General features: G+C 53.6%; 1 protein-coding gene across 1 annotated transcript in view; it reads left to right on the forward strand.

Annotated features, from left to right (window-relative positions):
* Positions 1–15,929, forward strand: part of FCGBP (Fc gamma binding protein) — a 45,319-nt gene extending 29,390 nt beyond the window's left edge. The window contains exons 12-21 of the mRNA XM_082676992.1: positions 1,040–1,377; positions 2,710–3,283; positions 3,615–4,231; positions 4,672–5,215; positions 6,291–6,862; positions 7,168–7,741; positions 8,848–9,047; positions 11,732–12,115; positions 15,403–15,674; positions 15,796–15,929. Coding sequence (XP_082533118.1) covers positions 1,040–1,377; positions 2,710–3,283; positions 3,615–4,231; positions 4,672–5,215; positions 6,291–6,862; positions 7,168–7,741; positions 8,848–9,047; positions 11,732–12,115; positions 15,403–15,674; positions 15,796–15,805 — 4,085 coding nt within the window. The 3' untranslated portion in view covers positions 15,806–15,929. The remainder of the gene's footprint in view (positions 1–1,039; positions 1,378–2,709; positions 3,284–3,614; positions 4,232–4,671; positions 5,216–6,290; positions 6,863–7,167; positions 7,742–8,847; positions 9,048–11,731; positions 12,116–15,402; positions 15,675–15,795) is intronic.
* Positions 15,930–18,162: the final 2,233 nt, after the last annotated feature.

The following is an 18,162-nucleotide window of genomic DNA, read 5'->3' on the forward strand; positions in this document are numbered from 1 at the left end:
TGTCCACCAGGCTGCTGGCCCTGCTTGCCACCAGGAGCCTGGAGAGCAAAGCCCACTGGAAGCAGAGCAGCCCCTTCCTCCTGCCGTGACCCTCCAGCACCTTCTGCTGACAAAACCTAACTTTATTGGTGGATTTGGAGCTAAGGGGCAGTCAACTGAAAACTGGCACAGGGGGAGAGAGAAGGGAGTTTTAAGGCTGGGGTCTTGGGCACAGGGGTTCCAAAAGCTGGGTTCACAGATTCAGTGGCCCTAGGAACAGTCTTGGACAAAGAGACCCTCGGAGGTAAGGCCTGAGAAATGAGATCCCCAAGGCCAGGGTCTTAGGCACAGCAACCCCAAGGAGATAGAATCTTGCACAGAGGGATTGCCAGGCTATGAGACTCAGATACAAGGACCCCAGGGTCAGGGTCTCAAATGGTGGGACCTCTGGGGTTAGTTTCTCACCAGAAAGTTCCTGAAGTACCTTGGTCTTGGGCACAGAGACCTCCAGGACCTGGGTCTCAGGTGTGGTGGCCCTCAGGAGGCTGGGAGCTCAGGTGTGGGGGAACCCGGGCCCGAGGTCTTGGACACAGAGAACCCTGGGCTGTGGATGTCCTCATGGATGCCCACAGGGCTAGCATCACAGACACAGGGACTCCTGTGTCTCTGGTCTCAGACCTCGGTCCTCTGGGGCTGAGATCTCAAGCAAGGGGACCCCAGAGCCTGGGTTTCAGATGTAGGGACCCTAGGACCTGTGTCTTGGCTGCAAGGACCTCGGGGCCTGGGTCTCAGACAACAAACAGCAGGGCCTGGGTCTCAGATGTGGGGACCTTTGACAGGGTCTTGGACACAGAGTTTCAGACGTGGAGGGGTACCCAGGGCCTGGTCTCAGAAATGGCAGACCGTAGGGCCTGCATCTCAGATGGGAGGAACCTGGAATCTGGTCTCACCCCCAGTTGCCCTTAGAGCCAGTATCCCTCGCACAGATTGGGGCAGATGCTGGGAAGTAGCTGGCCGTATGCTTGGCAGCCCCTCAAGGTCCTCTCTCCTCTGCCCCCAGACCCGTGCCATGGTGTGACGTGTCAGCCACAGGAGACATGCCAGGAGAAGAATGGCCAGGGTGTGTGCGTGCCCAACTACGAGGCCACGTGTTGGCTGTGGGGCAACCCACACTACCACTCTTTCGATGGCTGGAACTTTGACTTCCAGGGTACTTGTAGCTATGTGCTGGCATCAACCAGCTGCCCAGGGAGCAGCGCCCAGGGCCTGACATCCTTCACTGTCACCACCAAGAATGAGAACCGGGGCAACCCCTCTGTGTCCTACGTGAGGCTGGTCACCGTGACCATCCTCAACACCACCATCTCCATCCACAAAGGCGAGATCGGCAAAGTCCGGGTAAGGATGGCCCCTGAGCCCCCAGGTAGGGTGGGAAGGGTCCTGCCAGCCACAGTTAGGAGCTCAGTGCTCTCTCTCTTCACTTAGGCCTGAAACAAAATGGCAGCAAGAGCAATAATAATTACAACAAAAACATCACCCCTCTATTGGGAATTAAATGAGTCTAGCCCTTTGTTAAGGGCTTTAATGTAGGACTTAAATTTTGCCTTTTTAGAATTTGCCTTTTTAGAGATCTGGGTTTGAATCCAGGCTCTCCTTATGAGCTGTGTGATGTTGGGCAAATGACTTGACTTGGTGGGCCTCAGTTTCCTCATCTGTGAAATGGGGATCATAGCAGGCCCTGCCCCACAGTGAGGTGATGCATGTAAAGTGCTCAGCTGTGGGTCTGACCCAGGTAAGCACCCTTGACTGTTTGTGAGGGAACAAATGAGAGGCCCAGAGCCTCCGACATGAAGAGAAATTGAGAGAGATGGAGAGAGAGAGAGATGGACTGCCCAGAATAATGGAGATGCAGATTAATGTCAGCTCACAGGGAGAGAATGAAGTACAGAACAGAGCAGGCCCTCAATAAACGATGGTGAGTGAGTGGAAGAAATGCCCAGACACACAGAGATGCACAGGAGATGATGAGAGGGGGAGGGACTAGGTGAATGAGACCCAGAGAGATGGACCTAGAGAGAGAATGTCACACACACACACACACACACACACACACACAGATGCAGAGAGAGATAGTGCACAAGTGAGAGAGACACAGAGAAGGGAGGGGGCCCAGAGAGAGAGACAAATGAGAGAAACTCATAGAGAATCCGGAGAGAGAGAGAGAGGTCTAGATGTAGAAAGAGGGAGAGAAACAGAGAGAGAGAGAGAGATGAGGGAGGGAGACAAAGATCAAAAGAGAAACCCAGGGCTTCCCTGGTGGCGCAGTGGTTGAGAGTCCGCCTGCCGATGCAGGGGACATGGGTTCGTGCCCTGGTCCAGGAAGACCTCACATGCCGCGGAGTGGCTGGGCCCGTGAGCCATGGCCGCTGAGCCTGCGTGTCCGGAGCCTGTGCTCCACAATGGGAGAGGCCACAACAGTGAGAGGCCCACATACCGCAAAAAAAAAAAAGAGAAACCCAGAAAAAGCAACAGAGTGGGCTTTCATTCTCCAGGGCCTGGACTAGAGCAGATGTCCATAATGTTTGTCAAATGACTATATGACCGGCAGTCACGGGGAAGGCCTTGGCAGCTCCCAGCCACGGCAGGACGAGCAAGGGAGGCAGGGGGCCAGAGCCGGGTCTCGGCATCTCCAGTGACCTATGTTTGCCTCCCTTCCCCCTCTTCCCCCAGGTGAACGGCGTGCTGACGGCATTGCCTGTCTCTGTGGCCGGTGGGCAGCTTTCAGTCACCCAGGGCGTATCAAGAGCGGTGCTGGCCACCGACTTCGGGCTGCGGGTCAGCTATGACTGGGATTGGCGAGTGGAGGTGACGCTGCCCAGTAGCTATCACGGTGTGGTGTGTGGGCTCTGTGGGAACATGGACCATAACCCCAGCAACGACCAAGCCTTCCCTAACGGCACACTGGCTCCCTCCATACCCGTCTGGGGCGGCAGCTGGCGGGTTCCAGGCTGGGACCCACTGTGCTGGGATGAATGTCAGGGGTCCTGCCCAACATGTGCCGAGGACCGACTGGAGGAGTACAGGGGCCCTGGCTTCTGTGGACCCCTGGCCCCTGGCTCCGGAGGCCCCTTCGCTGCCTGCCATGCCCACGTGGCCCCTGATAGCTTCTTCAAGGGCTGCGTTCTGGATGTCTGCCTGGGCGGTGGGGCCCAGGACATACTTTGCCAGGCTCTGGCTGCCTATGCCGCTGCCTGCCAGGCTGCTGGGATTGTCATTAAGGACTGGAGGACGCAGGCCGGCTGCGGTGAGTGCTGGGGGACAGAGCAGAAGCTGGGGGCAGGGGTCCTGTCTCTTTGGGGCTGGTTTGGTTTCACTCCAGTCCTTCTGGGTCTGTTTGTTTGGTTTTTTCTCTCTGTCTCTCTGTTTTTGTTATTGTCTCTCAGTCTCTTGGCGCTTGTCTCTGTGTCTCCCTTTGATTGTCTCTCATCCTCTCTCTCCCTGTCTCTGTGTCTTTCGTTGTCTCCTGCTCTGTCTCTCGTGGTCTCTGTCTGTCTCCTCCTACCCTATCCTCAGACCCCACCTCCTGACACCATTCTCTCCCTTTCTTTCCCTCCCACTCCTTCATCCACCCACAGAGCTCTCCTGCCCAGAAAACAGCCACTACGAGCTCTGTGGCCCCCCCTGCCCAGCTAGCTGCCCGTCTCCTGCACCCCCCACCGCCTCTGCCCCATGTGGGGGCCCCTGCACCGAGGGCTGCCAGTGTGACTCAGGCTTCGTGTTGAGCACCGACCGCTGCGTTCCCCTGGATGGTGGCTGCGGCTGCTGGGCCAACGGCACCTACCACGAGGCAGGCAGCGAGTTTTGGGCTGATGCCACCTGCTCCCAGCGGTGCCACTGCGGGCCTGGCGGTGGCTCACTGGTCTGCAAGCCTGCCAGCTGCGGGCTAGGTGAAGAGTGTGCCCTACTGCCCTCAGGCCAGCATGGCTGCCGCCCTATCAGCACAGCTGAGTGTCAGGCCTGGGGTGACCCCCATTACATCACCCTGGATCGGCACCACTTCAACTTCCAAGGCGCCTGCGAGTACCTGCTGAGTATGCCCTGCCACAGACTACCCCCGGGGGTAGAGAACTTCACGGTCACTGTAGACAATGAGCACCGGGGCAGCCAGGCCATCAGTTACACCCGCACTGTCACCCTGCACATCTACGGCCACAGCTTCACCCTCAGTGCCCGCCGGCCCCGACAGCTGCAGGTGAGGGGTCAGTGGGCCAGGCAAGAGCATGTACCAGCCCTGGAGTTGCCTGGGACAGTTAGGGGTCTGCCACTACTCTGATTGCCTTTCACAGGTTAACAGGGCAGATGGAGGGATCGAGAGAGAGTATAGGCCTTGGAGCTGGATGGCTTGGAGTAGTGGCTTCGCCATCTTGAGCCTTAGTTTATTCCTCTGTAAAATGGGTCTAAGAACAGTACCTGCTTCAGAGGGTAGTGTGAGGAGCCAGTGACATCGTGCCTATAGTCGCTTATTATTAGTACTACTATTATAATTACAAGGGGGGAGGTCACGTGCACAGGAACCCTACCCGCCACCCCTCCCCCACCCCCCACCCCACCCCCCGCCACTAGATAGTGGAGTCGGGATTCGAACCTGTGCCTGCGACATTCACCACCCCCACTCCCACCCCGACCCTGTAGGTGGACGGCACGCTGGTGGCGCTGCCCTTCCAGCTCGACTCGCGCCTGCGCGCACACCTGAGCGGCGCCGACGTGGTGGTGACCACGGCCACGGCGATCTCGCTGGCTTTCGACGGAGACAACAACGTGCGCCTGCGCGTGCCGGCGGCGTACGCGGGCACCCTTTGTGGCCTCTGCGGGAACTACAACCAGAACCCCAACGACGACCTGAATGCGGTGGGCGGGAACCCGGACGGCTGGCAAGTGGGCGGCGCCGAGGGCTGCGGGGAGTGCGTGCCCGGGCCGTGCCCGCAGCCCTGCACGCAGGAGCAGCAGGAGCCCTTCGGCGGTCCCGACGCCTGCGGCGTGATCTCTGCCCCCGACGGCCCGCTGGCTCCTTGCCACAGCCACGTACCGCCCACGCAGTACTTCCAGGCCTGCTTGCTGGACGCCTGCCAGGCTCAGGGCCATCCGGGAGGCCTCTGCCCTGCCGTGGCCACCTATGTGGTAGCCTGCCAGGCCGCTGGGGCCCAGCTTGGCGAGTGGAGGCGGCCGGACTTCTGTCGTGAGTACTGATCCATGCATGGGCCGTATAGCAGGGGGCTCCCCTCCTCCCCCCTTCCCAGGGCTCTAAGACAAGAGCCTTCTCCTCGGTGGGGCTTAGGCACCACCCTGCCACCCCTGAGCCCAGATATCTCCTGTGAAAGAAACATCTTGGCGGTCACACACTGAAATATACCAGGTCACATTCTGCAGTGGTAGAGACTCAGATACACGTGGTTGGAAACCCTGCGTCCAGTACCCTCTCAGGATACATGCGCTTAGATAGACTGGGGTGGCTGACCCTGTCCAAGCTCCACAGCTAGATGACACCTGGTCAGGTAGATTCTCTCAGCTACCCCTGGTCAGAGAGACCTAGAGAGTTACACCTGGTCAGATGCCCCTAGACGGTTTTACAGGGAAATACACAGGGGCGGATAGAACTGGTCCCCTAACCTCAGACAGAGACTCCTCTGGTTAGAGACACTTGATCACGTTTACACTGAGACACACTTAGGCAGATATACCCACGTAGAATCAGGACCCTGACATAGCCCCAGGCAGACACATACAGATTCAGGTCAGATGGTCCTGGGCAGTTCCCCTCAGACAGATCTCCTGGTCAGATTTATCCTGTCAGCTTCACCCAATCCACATACATGTGGTCAGAGTCACACACTGACAGACCCCGTCGTCGAGACCGTGAGAGGCTCCAGGTCAGACACTGACAGTCAAGCGTACTCGTGTGGATTCGCACCCCAAGGTACATCCGGCCAGATTCACACCCTGAGATACAGTTGGTTCCTGCATGTCTTGGTCAGATATATGGGGTTGGATTCACCCAGTCAGATCAACTTGATCTTTGGAAACACTTGATCCGGTTGACACACTACCTGGGCAGAGAGACCCCAGGTCCCCACACTGAATCCCCCCGTTAGATGTAGTGGATCAGACACCCCGCTCAGATCCCCGGACAGATTCATTCACGAAATGTACTCAGGCAGAACATACAGATTCACCTGGGCAGGTTCTCCCGCTCTGTGCCTCCCCTGTGTTCCTCCCTCGTGCCTGCCTGGCTCATTCCCCTCTTGTCCCCACAGCCCTCCAGTGCCCGGCCCACAGTCACTACAAGCTCTGTGGTGACTCCTGCCCTGTGAGCTGCCCTAGCCTCTCAGCGCCCGAGGGCTGCGAATCCACCTGCCGGGAGGGCTGTTTCTGCGACGCTGGCTTTGTGCTTAGTGGAGACACCTGCGTGCCTGTGGGCCAGTGCGGCTGCCTCCACGAGGGCCGCTACTACCCGCTGGGCAAGGACTTCTACCCGGGTCCTGAGTGTGAGCGGCGCTGCGAGTGTGGGCCGGGCGGCCAGGTCAGCTGCCAGGAGGGCGCGGCCTGCGGGCCCTACGAGGAGTGCCGGTTACAGGATGGCGTCCAGGCCTGTCGCCCTACAGGCTGTGGCCGCTGCCTGGCCAGCGGGGGCGTCCACTACATTACCCTCGACGGCCGTGCCTATGACCTGCATGGCTCCTGCTCCTATATCTTGGCCCAGGTCTGCCACCCACAGCCTGGGGACGAGGACTTTACCATTGTGCTTGAGAATAATGCGGCTGGAGATCCCCAGCGTCTGGTGGTTACTGTGGCTGGCCAGGTTGTGGGCCTGGCTCGAGGGCCACAGGTAAGTGGACGTGGCCTTGCCCTGGGGATCTGAGGGCAACCTGGTCCCACCTTGGAGGCTCTGAGGGGGACAGGGCCCACCCTGGGGGTTTTGAGCGAGATATGACCCTGCCCCACGGGGGACTGAACAAGACACAGCCCTGCCCTGGGGTCTCTGAAGGGGACACGACCCTACCCTGGGAAGTCTGGGGGGGACATGGCCCCACCCCAGTGTGACTGAGAGAGAGACAGCTGCATCCTGGGAGTCTGAGGGAACTGCCTTACCTGTGCTTCTATGAGCCCTGACGCATCTGACCCTCCATCCAGGTCACTGTGGATGGCGAGGCTGTAGCCCTGCCTGTGGCTGTGGGCCATGTGCGGGTGACCGCCGAGGGCCGGAACATGATTCTGCAGACCACCAAGGAGCTGCGTCTTCTCTTTGACGGCGATGCCTACATCCTCATATCCATCCCTAGCCCCTTCCGTGACCGGCTTTGTGGCCTCTGTGGGAACTTCAACGGCAACTGGAATGATGACTTTGTCCTGCCCAGTGGCGCCATGGCCCCCAGCGTGGATGCCTTTGGAGCCGCATGGCGGGCACCCGGCTCCTCCCAGGGCTGTGGCGAGGGCTGTGGGCCCCAGGGCTGCCCCCTGTGCTCAGCAGAGGAGACGGCGCCCTATGAGAGCCTTGAGGCCTGCGGGCGGCTCCAGGATGCCAAGGGCCCCTTCTCGGCCTGCCATGCAGCTCTGAGCCCCTCTGAGTACTTCCGCCAGTGCGTGTATGACCTCTGTGCCCAGAAGGGCAACAATGCCACCCTCTGCCGCAGCCTGTCAGCCTACACAGCGGCCTGCCAGGCAGCTGGCGTGGCCGTGAAGCCCTGGAGGACAGACAGCTTCTGCCGTGAGTGTCCATGGGCCCCTGGGAGGACTTCAGCCCAGGCTCGGGGGTACCCTCTGGCCTGCTCCCTGTCCTGTGTGCATCTCAGGAGCAGTCCCCAGCTCCTCCCACAGCACACCCTGCTGGCTTCCCTCCTGCCTGGCTGACCGGCCCTTCTCAGACTCCTTTCAGGGGCCTGCTCTCCTGAGACCTCAGATGCAGTTCTTGTCAAGGCCCATCCGGAACCTTTTTTGTGGTGACCTTGGAGGGTGGGTCGGGCAGGTCAGAAGCTCACACAATAAAGCCTGAGTCTGTGGCTCACCCAGTTCCTCCAGGATGGGACCGTAGCCCCTCAGATCCTTTAAGACAAGGCTGCAGCTCCCTCAGACGCCCAGCCCAAGACTGTACCTCTTAGATACCCACAGTTAGGGCTTATCTGTTTCCTTCAAACCCCCAGGACAGGGCCATGTCTCCTTGGACTCTCCTGGACAAGGCAGTGGCCACTCATGCCCCCAGGGCAGGGCTGTGTCTCCTTCATTCTCCTCAGGGTAGGACCTACATCCAGGCCCATACCTACCCTTATAGCCTTAGATTTGTCCTCGGTGCTGGCAGTAGACACTGCCTGTCTCCATGTCTGACCTCTCTCCTGACTGCCAGCCTCATGGGTCCAGTGACCTCCTGGACACTTTGCACTTGGTGTCCTCAGGGTCCCTCACACACCTCCTGTGTTCCTGTATGACATCAGCATTTCACCCCAAACCTGGTCCTCCTATTCCTGATCCTGGTCCTCATCGCGGGGCAGCCACACCACCCACCAGTTGCTTAGCCAGAGCCCAGGCCCTCACTCTGGTTGCTTCCCCTGGGTCCTCACAGCCCCCATCCTGGCCCTGACCCCTCTACCTGTGCTTGCCGCATCCTGGCCCTGACCTTCTGTCTGTATTTCCCCAATGCAGCCCTGATCACACTGGGCCATCGCTATCTGTCCCACTGACAGATAGAGCAGGGCCTGGAGCTGTCTTCATTGCCGTGTCCCCAGCACCGGCAGCCCAGAGCTGGGTGTGCAGTAGGCCCCATTCATTATTCAGTGGCCGTGTGTAGGCATGACCCCACCCTGCCTTCTCTCTCCGCAGCGCTCCAGTGCCCTGCCCACAGCCACTACTCCATCTGCACGCGCTCCTGCCAGGGCTCCTGTGCGGCTCTCTCTGGCCTCACGGGCTGCACCACCCGCTGCTTTGAGGGCTGCGAGTGTGACGACCGCTTCCTGCTGTCCCAGGGTGTCTGCATCCCTGTCCAAGACTGCGGCTGCACGCATGACGGCCGATACTTGCCAGTAAGCAGGAGCTTGAGATGGGCAGGGAGGGTGGAGGGGCTTGAGGGGGACTCAGAGTTTCTGTGCTGACCCCCTCGAGGATGGGGACAGAGAGGCTGCCACCACTTCCCTGCTGTGTGACTCAATGTTAGTAACGTCCCTGTGTTAGTTTCCTGTGGCTGCTGTGACGAATGACCGCAACTCGGTGCCTTAAAACAAGAGAAATTTATTCTCTCACAGTTCTGGAGACCAGAAGACAGAAATCAGGATAACTGGGGCAAGATGTCGGCAGGGCGGCACTCCCTCCAGAGGCTGTAGGGGAAGAGCTGTTCCTTGCCTCTCCCAGCGTTGGTGGCTGCAGGCATTCCTTGGCTTATGGCCATGTCACTCCAATTTCTGCTTCCATGTCGCATTTCCCCTCCTCTTCTGTATGTGTCATAAAATTTCCCTCTGGCTCCTCCTTATAAGGATACACTTGATTGTGTTTAAGGCCCACCCAGGATAATTTCAGCATCTCAAAAATTCTTAATCACAACTGCAAACACCCTTTTTCCATGTGAGGTAACATTTACTGGGTCTAGGACCTGATGTCTTTGGGGTGGCCATTATCGGACCTACGACAGTCTCCTTCCTGAGCCTCATTTTCTCCATCTGTAAAATGGGGTTAGTCATCATCCTTGCACCATAGGTGTCTGAGGAATCGGGGGTGATTGTGCTTGAAAGGCACCCACTGAGCACTGGGCCTCACCCTCCATGTTCATCACACTCAGTAAAAATAATAGTAATTTATAGCAGAGCACAGCTACAGTCATTTAATAATGGAAGCGAAAGTTAATAGTTGATTTACTTTTGTGATTGATATTTTTTGAGTCCTTACTATGCACCAAGTTTGTTATAGACGTCATTTGATAGTAACAGCGATTCTACGAGTCACGTACTATTGTTATTTTCCCCATTTTATGGATGACAGAGAGAAGTCAGCCCAAGGCTACCTGTTAGCAAGTGGGGAGTCTGGGATGCACACCCCAGCAGCCTGGGCTCACCTTCTGAACTACTAGGCTGTCCTGCTTCTTCAAAAGCATATTTATCAAATAAAGGAAAGATGGATTACCACATCCCTTCCCTGTTCCTCCCAGTTTTATTAATGGCAGAAAGGTAGGCTAGAGTGTCTAGAAGTGCAGGACTTCTGCGGAAGAAGATGCCAAACTACTCCTACTCCTTCCTTCAGGCCTCACCGCCTACAGGAAGCCCTCTCTGATCCCCTAGGTGGGGTTAGGCTCCTCCTCTGGACCCCCACAGACCCCTGTGCTTCCCCATGCCAGCCTTGACCACTCTGCCCGTGCTAGGTTTCTTGGATTTGTAGGTCTGATATTCAGGGGAGAGGTCTGGGCTGGAGACATAAATCTGGGAGTCATCAGTATAGAGATGGTAATTTTTTTTTAATTAAATGTATTCATTTTGTTTAAAGCTCTCAAACTTTTATTTTTAAATAATTCAAATTTAAGAAAAATTACAAGAATAGTACAAAGAACTCCTGCCTACCCTTTACTCAGGTACTTCGAATGTTGACCTTTTTTGCCACTTTATCATCCCCCCTCTCTCTCTCTCTCTCCATATATATATATATATATATATATATATATATATATGTTTGTATGCATACACACATACTGCTTTTTCTGCACCATTTGAGAGTATGATGCAGACATAGTACCCCTTTACCCCTAAATACTTTTGCAAGGATTTCTTAAGAATAAAAAAACTCATTTGATCTGACCACAATACAATTCAAAGTCAGAAAATTAATACTGACTTGATACTGTTATCTAACGTAAAGGTTTTATTTGAATTTCACCTGTTGTCTCAATAATGGTCTCTATAACAATTACCCACACCCGACCCACACCCTGGGCCAGGGTGCAGCTGAGGATCAGACACTGCTTTTAGTCTTCATGAGATTTGGTGAGATCACCAGGTAGTAAATGGTAGATAGAGAAAGAATAGATCTGAGGACTAAGCCCTGGGCAGGATAGTGTTCAGGATTTGGGAGATGAGGAGGAACTTGAAAATGCAGTGAAGAAAGAACAGCCGGTCAGACAGGAGAAAACCAGGAGAAAGTCCATTTCCTGGAATTGGGTTTCCAGAGCCCTCTGTTCTAGGCTGGGGGTGCCAGGACTCTGGAATATCTCCAGTGCCCACTCCTACCTGTATCAGTTAGCTTTTGCTGGGTTGCAAACCACCCCCAAGACACAGTGGCTTAAAACAACGGTTTGTTTAGTTCACAATTCTGCAGCTCTGCAGTTTGGGCTGGGATCAGCAGGGCAGTTCTTCTGCCACCCCTGGGCTCACTCATACATCTGTGGTCCCCCAGTGGGTCAGCTGAGGGCTGGCTGTCTCTCTTCCACGGGGTCTCTCATACTCAGGCAGGCTAGCCTGTGGTGTCTGGGAAGGGTTCCGAGAAAGAGAGAAGAAATCTGTAAGGTCTCTTGAGGTCCAGGCTTGAACCTGGCACAGCGTTGCTTCTGCTGCATTGTAATAACCAAGGCATAGTCTTAAGGCCAGCCCAGATTCGTGAGGAAGGGGAAACTCCATTTCTTAATGAGAGCTACTGCAAAGTCACTCTGCATGGGCCCAGAGGGTTGACGGGTTGTGTCTGTTTTTTCAGTCCACCGCACCACTGTAACCTGGCCCCTTTCTGTGCACAGGCGAACTCCTCCCTGCTGACCTCAGACTGCAGCGAGCGCTGTTCCTGCTCCTCGAGCACCGGCCAGACGTGCCAAGCGGCCAGCTGTCCGCCAGGCCGCGTATGCGAGGTCCAGGCTGGGGTCCGGGACTGCTGGGTCTCCCGTGGCCTCTGTTCCCTCTCTGTGGATGCCAACCTCACCACCTTCGATGGGGCCCGCAGTGTCGTCAGCTCCCCTGGCATCTATGAGCTCTCTTTCCGCTGCCCAGGACTACAGGAGACCGTCCCGTGGTACCGTGTGGTTGCTGATGTCTGGCCCTGCGATAGCAAAGCTGCAGTTCTGGGCCACGTTCACATCTTCTTCCAGGATGGACTGGTGACTGTGACCCGAAAGAAGGGCGTGTGGGTAAGCCTGGACACAGGGGGCATGTCTCCCCTGAGCTTTGTTCTTCCTGTTGCAGTGTCCCTACATTCCTGGCAGCCCATCTGCCTTGCTGTCTGTTTTCTTTACAGATCTCTGCAGTTTGTTTCTCTGGATTTCTATTTGTGTCAGTACTTCAAACTTAGTCCCTCTATTCTGGCTGAGCTCTTGAAGAGCAAAAGCACATTCAAGTAACTTACTAGTTTTGATTTTAGTGTTAACCAAGACTCTGTTGGTTGCAAGTGACAGAAAACCAAATTCAGAGTGCCTTGAGTAAAAATGAATTGACTGGCCCACATAACTAGAAAATCCAGGGGCAGAGCCTCAGGAGTGGCTGGATCCAGGTGCCTGGCAGTGTCATCGGAATTTGTACCTCTGTGTTTTAGACTTGCTGTCCCCCAAATCAGCTTCATTCTCTGTGACTCCCCACAACATACTCATGAGACAGGGACTATTATTATCCCCATTTTACACAGAGGGGAAACTAGGGCCCCGGAAGGTGACATCATTTACCCAAGTCACTCAGAGAGTACCCGGGAGATCCAGGCTTTGAACCCACCGGCACCCAGGCTCTGAACCACTTCGATGGGAATGGAGTGTGGTGGTGACTGTGTGGATATAAGGGACCAAGATGGACTCCAGGTGCAGTGCTCAGTGGGAACACCCTTTGGACTCTATCAATCCCAGGCCACTCGACCCTTCCCTCAGCCGTCTTTCAGCTTGCTCTTAGGGCCCCCTCAGGCCTGTCATTGTTTGCCTCATGAGTCCATTCCAGCCCCAGTGGGTTCTCCCTTCTGCCCCTTGACTTCTGTTGACTTACCACTGCCTTGCATTTACCAAACCCCACAGTTCTCACCACCCCAATTCCAAATTTCTAGAGAGAGAATCTGGCCAAACTGAGGGCTGTTGCTGACTCAGTCTAATCATCCGTGGCCCAAGTAATAGAGCCTAAGACCCAAACACAGATGTCAGGCTGCCCTAAAGTTCCCATGTCTGTTTCCATGACCTGTTCATTGATTGCAGAGACATCCACTGGTGTCTTCTGGGTCTAGGGGGGCGATAAAGCCAATGCTCCCCCAGTGAATGGTCTGTCTACATCCCTCCACCAAGGCATCGAGCTGGTCCAAGACTCAGCCCTGCTGAAAGCAGGGAAGCTTGAGTTCTCTTGTTAGTGTAATCCGGAGCAGTCCCTCTTTTTCTCTGGCCTCTGCTTGATCCATAATTCAGGTGAACAGACCCCTGCTCTTGACCTTCCCTTGCTCCTCTATCAAGAAACGATTCTCTACACAGCAGATGTTCTAGAAATGTGAATCAGATCAGGGCATTCTGCGCTTAAAACTCTACAGTGACTTCCCAGAACAACATTCCAAACTCAAGCCACCTCCCTTCCATGGCCTTGTGTGATCGGACTGCTGCCAGCCTCACCAACCTCATCTCCTACAGCTCCTTCCCTCATTGGCTGTGCTGATAATAGGCCAAGCTGGCCTTTATCCTATTCATACAGCAGAGCAAGCTTGTTCCCACCTCGGGGCCTTTGCATTCGCTGTTCCCACTGCTGCAATGCAGATTTTCTAAGAGTTGGCTCCTTCTCATCCTTCAGACCTCAGTTCTGGCATTGCTTCTACCAAGAGGCCTTTCCCAGCTACCTATGGAAGCTCTGACTCCATCCCAGTCTCAGTGCTGTTACTCTGTTTTATTTCCTTCAAGTGCTTATCACTCTCTGAGGTTATCCATTATTTCTTTGTGTTTGTTGCCTTTCTCCATTACTAGAATACAATCCTCAGGTGGGCAGGGATCCTGTTCATCTTGATCATCACTTTGTCACCAGTACCCAGATCAGGGCCTGGCACCAAGAGGGTACCCAGGAAAAGTTTGGTTTTGTGAATACATTCATCCCTGTTCCCTCCGCACCAGGCCATGTGCTGGGTAACACAGATAACTCAGACCCAGTTCTTACATCGTCGAAGCTTGCAGCCAGGTGAAACTTTCCGTCCATCTCCCCAACTATCCTTCACTGCATCCATCCCTCCTTCTCTCCTCCTTCTACGTCTCTTTCCTTTTTCCCTCTCTTCCTCACCCCTCCCCTCCCTCCATTCCTTCCTTCCATCCAACCATTTATTCACCCACCCATCCATCCATCTTTTCAGACCTATCTGCCTATCTTTCCAGTCTATCTACCCACCTCTCCAATCATCTGGCAGAGGAAGAGTCACATGAAAAAGCATTTAGAAAAAAAGCACTTTTCTTTGAAACAAGGCTTGCTAGGGAATCTAACTTCAGAAGGGTTAACTCATCGAAGAAAACAGACAACAGGACTTCCCTGGTGGCACAGTGGTTGAGAATCTGCCTGCCGATGCAGGGGACACGGGTTCAAGCCCTGGTCCGGGAAGATCCCACATGCTGCAGAGCAACTAAGCCCGTGTGCCACAACTACTGAGCCTGCGCTCTAGAGCCCGCAAGCCACACCTACTGAGCTTGTACGCCACAACTACTGAAGCCCATGCACCTAGAGCCTGTGCTCCGCAACAAGAGAAGCCACCGCGATGAGAAGCCCGTGCGCCACAATGAAGAGTAGCCCCCACTCGCCCCAACTAGAGAAAGCCCGTGTGCAGCAATGAAGACCCGATGCAGCCATAAGTAAATAAATAGATAGATAGATAGATAAATTAATTTTTTTAAAAAAACCAACAGACACAGTTATTTAAAGGGGAAAACTCACGAGGTTACCAAGGTTACTGAGTTCACAGCCAGTGATGGAGAAATATAGTCATTTTCTCACATGATCATTATACTTGCTAGGTCATTACTTGTCTTCAGACATCAGCATTGAAAAAATAAGGGATGAAGCTGCCTTGTTAGGGAACCAGTAACTTACAGGAAATGCCCAAGTGTTCTTTTCTTTTGTAAACTAGAATCAGACAGGATGATGCTGGGGTTTGACTGATTGTTTGTTTATCTATCTGGTACAAGTGCTTCCCCCCAACCCCGGCCGCCCTTGGAATGTTGTGTGCACACCCGCTTATGCATTGATCCATCTGTTCATCCATCCGCTCCCTGTCCTTCTATCCGTCCATCCACATCTCCAGCTACCTTAGGTCTCCATCTCTCCATTTGGTGCAATCATCCAGGTCTCCATCTCTTTCAGAATCCGCATCTCTGCTTCCACTCCTTGAACTTGTTGTCTTCCTTGGGCTCTCCATCCTAGTAACACCCCAGCTCTCCTGTGGTTCCAGCTCACCTCTGTGTTTCACCCACCCTCCCCCAACCACCAGGTGAATGGTCTCCAAGTGGATCTCCCAGCTGAGGTGTTAACGTCTGTGTCCGTGAGTCGGAATCCTGATGGCTCCGTGCTAGTCCAGCAGAAGGCAGGGGTTCGGGTGCAGCTTGGCACCGATGGGCAGCTAGCTGTGGTGGTCGGCGATGACCATGCTGGGATGCTGTGTGGGGCCTGCGGAAACTTTGACGCGGACCAGACCAATGATGGGCATGACCCCCAGAAGGAGACAACACTGGAAAACTGGAGAGCACAGGACTTCTCCCCATGGTGAGGAATGTAGCTTGGAAGCCAGGCTAATTGGAGCAGGGGCACTTGGGTCCTCATGGGAAAGGGGCAGTCGGGATGGGTGCTCAGTCTACAAAAAGTGCTAAGTGTCTGTCTCTTGCAGTCTGGACTGATCCGTCATCCACCGGGAATGAGGACTTCAGGACCTGAGCCCCCTGGAGGTTGCAATAATTGAGGGATGCACTCTGTCACTGTATGTCCCTCATCCACTCTACCCCTTTGCTGAGCCACTGAGGCCAACTGGGAAAGCATTGAATAAATATCTTAAGCTAAGCTGCATACCAGTGTGCCTGTCTTATGTCTTCTCATCCCTGACATTCCTTCCTGCACAGCAGGTGTCCGATGCCTGGGGAATCTGGCACGTGATGAATATTTGTTGGCAGGTGAGGGGATGGATGGATGGAGATAGATGGGTAGATTGGGAATAAGATGGGTGGGGAAATGGGAAAATGGAGAAATGGAGGATTAGAAAAATGGATGGATGAGAAGATGAATAATTGCAGGGAAGAAGTAGAAAATGAAAAGAAAGATCAATAGATTCTGACTTGATCGTTTATAACCCTGGCACGTTAATGTCTCTGTCATTCGGTTTCCTCATACGTTTTAGTCCACTCAGGTTGCTGTAACAAAATACCATAAAATGCGTGGCTTATAAACAACAGAAGTTTAAATTTCTCACAGTTCTGGAGGCTGGGAAGTCCGAGATCAAGGCATCAGTAAATTCGGTGTCTGGTAAGAGCCTGCTTTCTGGTTCATAGGTGGCTATCTCATGCGCCCTTGGTGGAAGGACAAGGGTATTCTCTGGGCCTCTTTTATAAAGACACTAATCTCATTCACGAAGGCTCCACCCTTACGACCTATCACTTCCCAAAGTCCCCACCTCCAAATATTATCACATTGGAGATAGGTTCCGACACATGAATTTTGAGGGGACACAAACATTCAGCCAAAAGCATCATATTTAAAGTAGAGCTAAGGATGGGACTTCCCTGGTCCAGTGGTTAAGACTCTGCACTCCCAAAGCAGCGGGCCCGGGTTCGATCCCTGGTCAGGGAACTAGATCCCCACATGCCACAACTAAGAGCCTGCATGCTGCAATTAAAGATCCTGCATGCCACAACTAAAGATCCTGCATGCTGCAACTAAAGATCCTGCATGCCACAACTAAGACCCGGTGTAGCCAAATAAATAAATAAATGTTTAAAAAAATAATAAAGTAGAGTTAAGGATAGTACCTACCTCTCAGAGTTGGAACAAGGATTTAATTGTTCATCCAAACTACAAGTCAAAAAATTGAAGTCTCTCTTCCCTTTGAAACCTGTCTTGTGCCCTGCCTGTAGTGGTCTTCCCCACCTCAGTGAATAGCACTACCAGTCCTCAGTCTAGCAGCCAGAAAATGGGGAATTGTTCTTCTTCCCTCCCCTTTGCCATCTATTCAGTCCATCAACAAATCTTTCTGGATGGTATCAAAACACACCTGGAATCTGTCTTTCTTATTGTGCCCACTGTCACCACCATCCTCACTCATGTCAACAGTAGCGTACCATCTGCTCTTCCCTGCCTGTAATTCATCCTCACAGCCACTAGATGACTCTTCTTTACATATAAATAGGACCACTGGCTATAAATTTATCTTGTCATAAAATCAAATTCCTTCACCTTGTCCTACAAGGCCCCTGTTAATCTCTTCTGACTCATCTATCACTGTCCTTCCTGCTAACTACGATCTGGGAACCTGATCTTTCAGGGTATTGAACATGCCAAAATTTTTCACTTCATTCCTTTGCGAAAAGCTGTCATCACATGACTAGATGCTTCTCATCCTTCAAATGTCCACTTACATGTTGCTACCTTAGAGAGGGCTTCCACAACCACCTCACTTAAAGTGATTTCCTCTGTTCCTTTCCGTCCTTAACCTGTGGGGTCTGAGGCAACTCTGGGTAGTTAGTGTCCAAACCGAATTAAAGTATAGGTCAGCAGGTGGAGTCTGCAGAGAACTGGAGAATTGCTTGGTGTGGAGATACATTTGGTGTCAGAAGTGAAGTGTATGAGCACAAAAACAGTTTTCTTTTACCGCATAGGAGGTAACAGGTGCCGTTGCCTGGTACATACGGGGATAGGAGGATACTGCAGTTCTCTTATGATTGCTTGTATGTTCTCATTCAAGTGGGAAGCAAGGTCATCAGCTAAGAGTAAGAAAGAAAGAGTAAGTTTTGAGGTCTGATGAGAAGAGAAAGCATAAAATAATCCTTCAGGAAAATGAGTCCAACTGCTTTGGGAAACAGTGTGTCAGTTTCTTAAAAAGGTAAACATACTCTGATCACGTGACTCAGCCGTTTGACTCCTGGGACTCTTCTCAAGAAAAATGAAAGCATTTGTCCACACCAGTACTTGTAAGTGAATGGTTGTAGCAGCATTAATAACCTGCACACTGGAAACATCTCGAAGGCTCGACAGGTGAACAGACAAA

This window comes from Grampus griseus, assembly GCF_964374135.1.
Source record: "Grampus griseus genome assembly, chromosome: 19".
Classification (NCBI taxonomy): domain Eukaryota; kingdom Metazoa; phylum Chordata; class Mammalia; order Artiodactyla; family Delphinidae; genus Grampus; species Grampus griseus.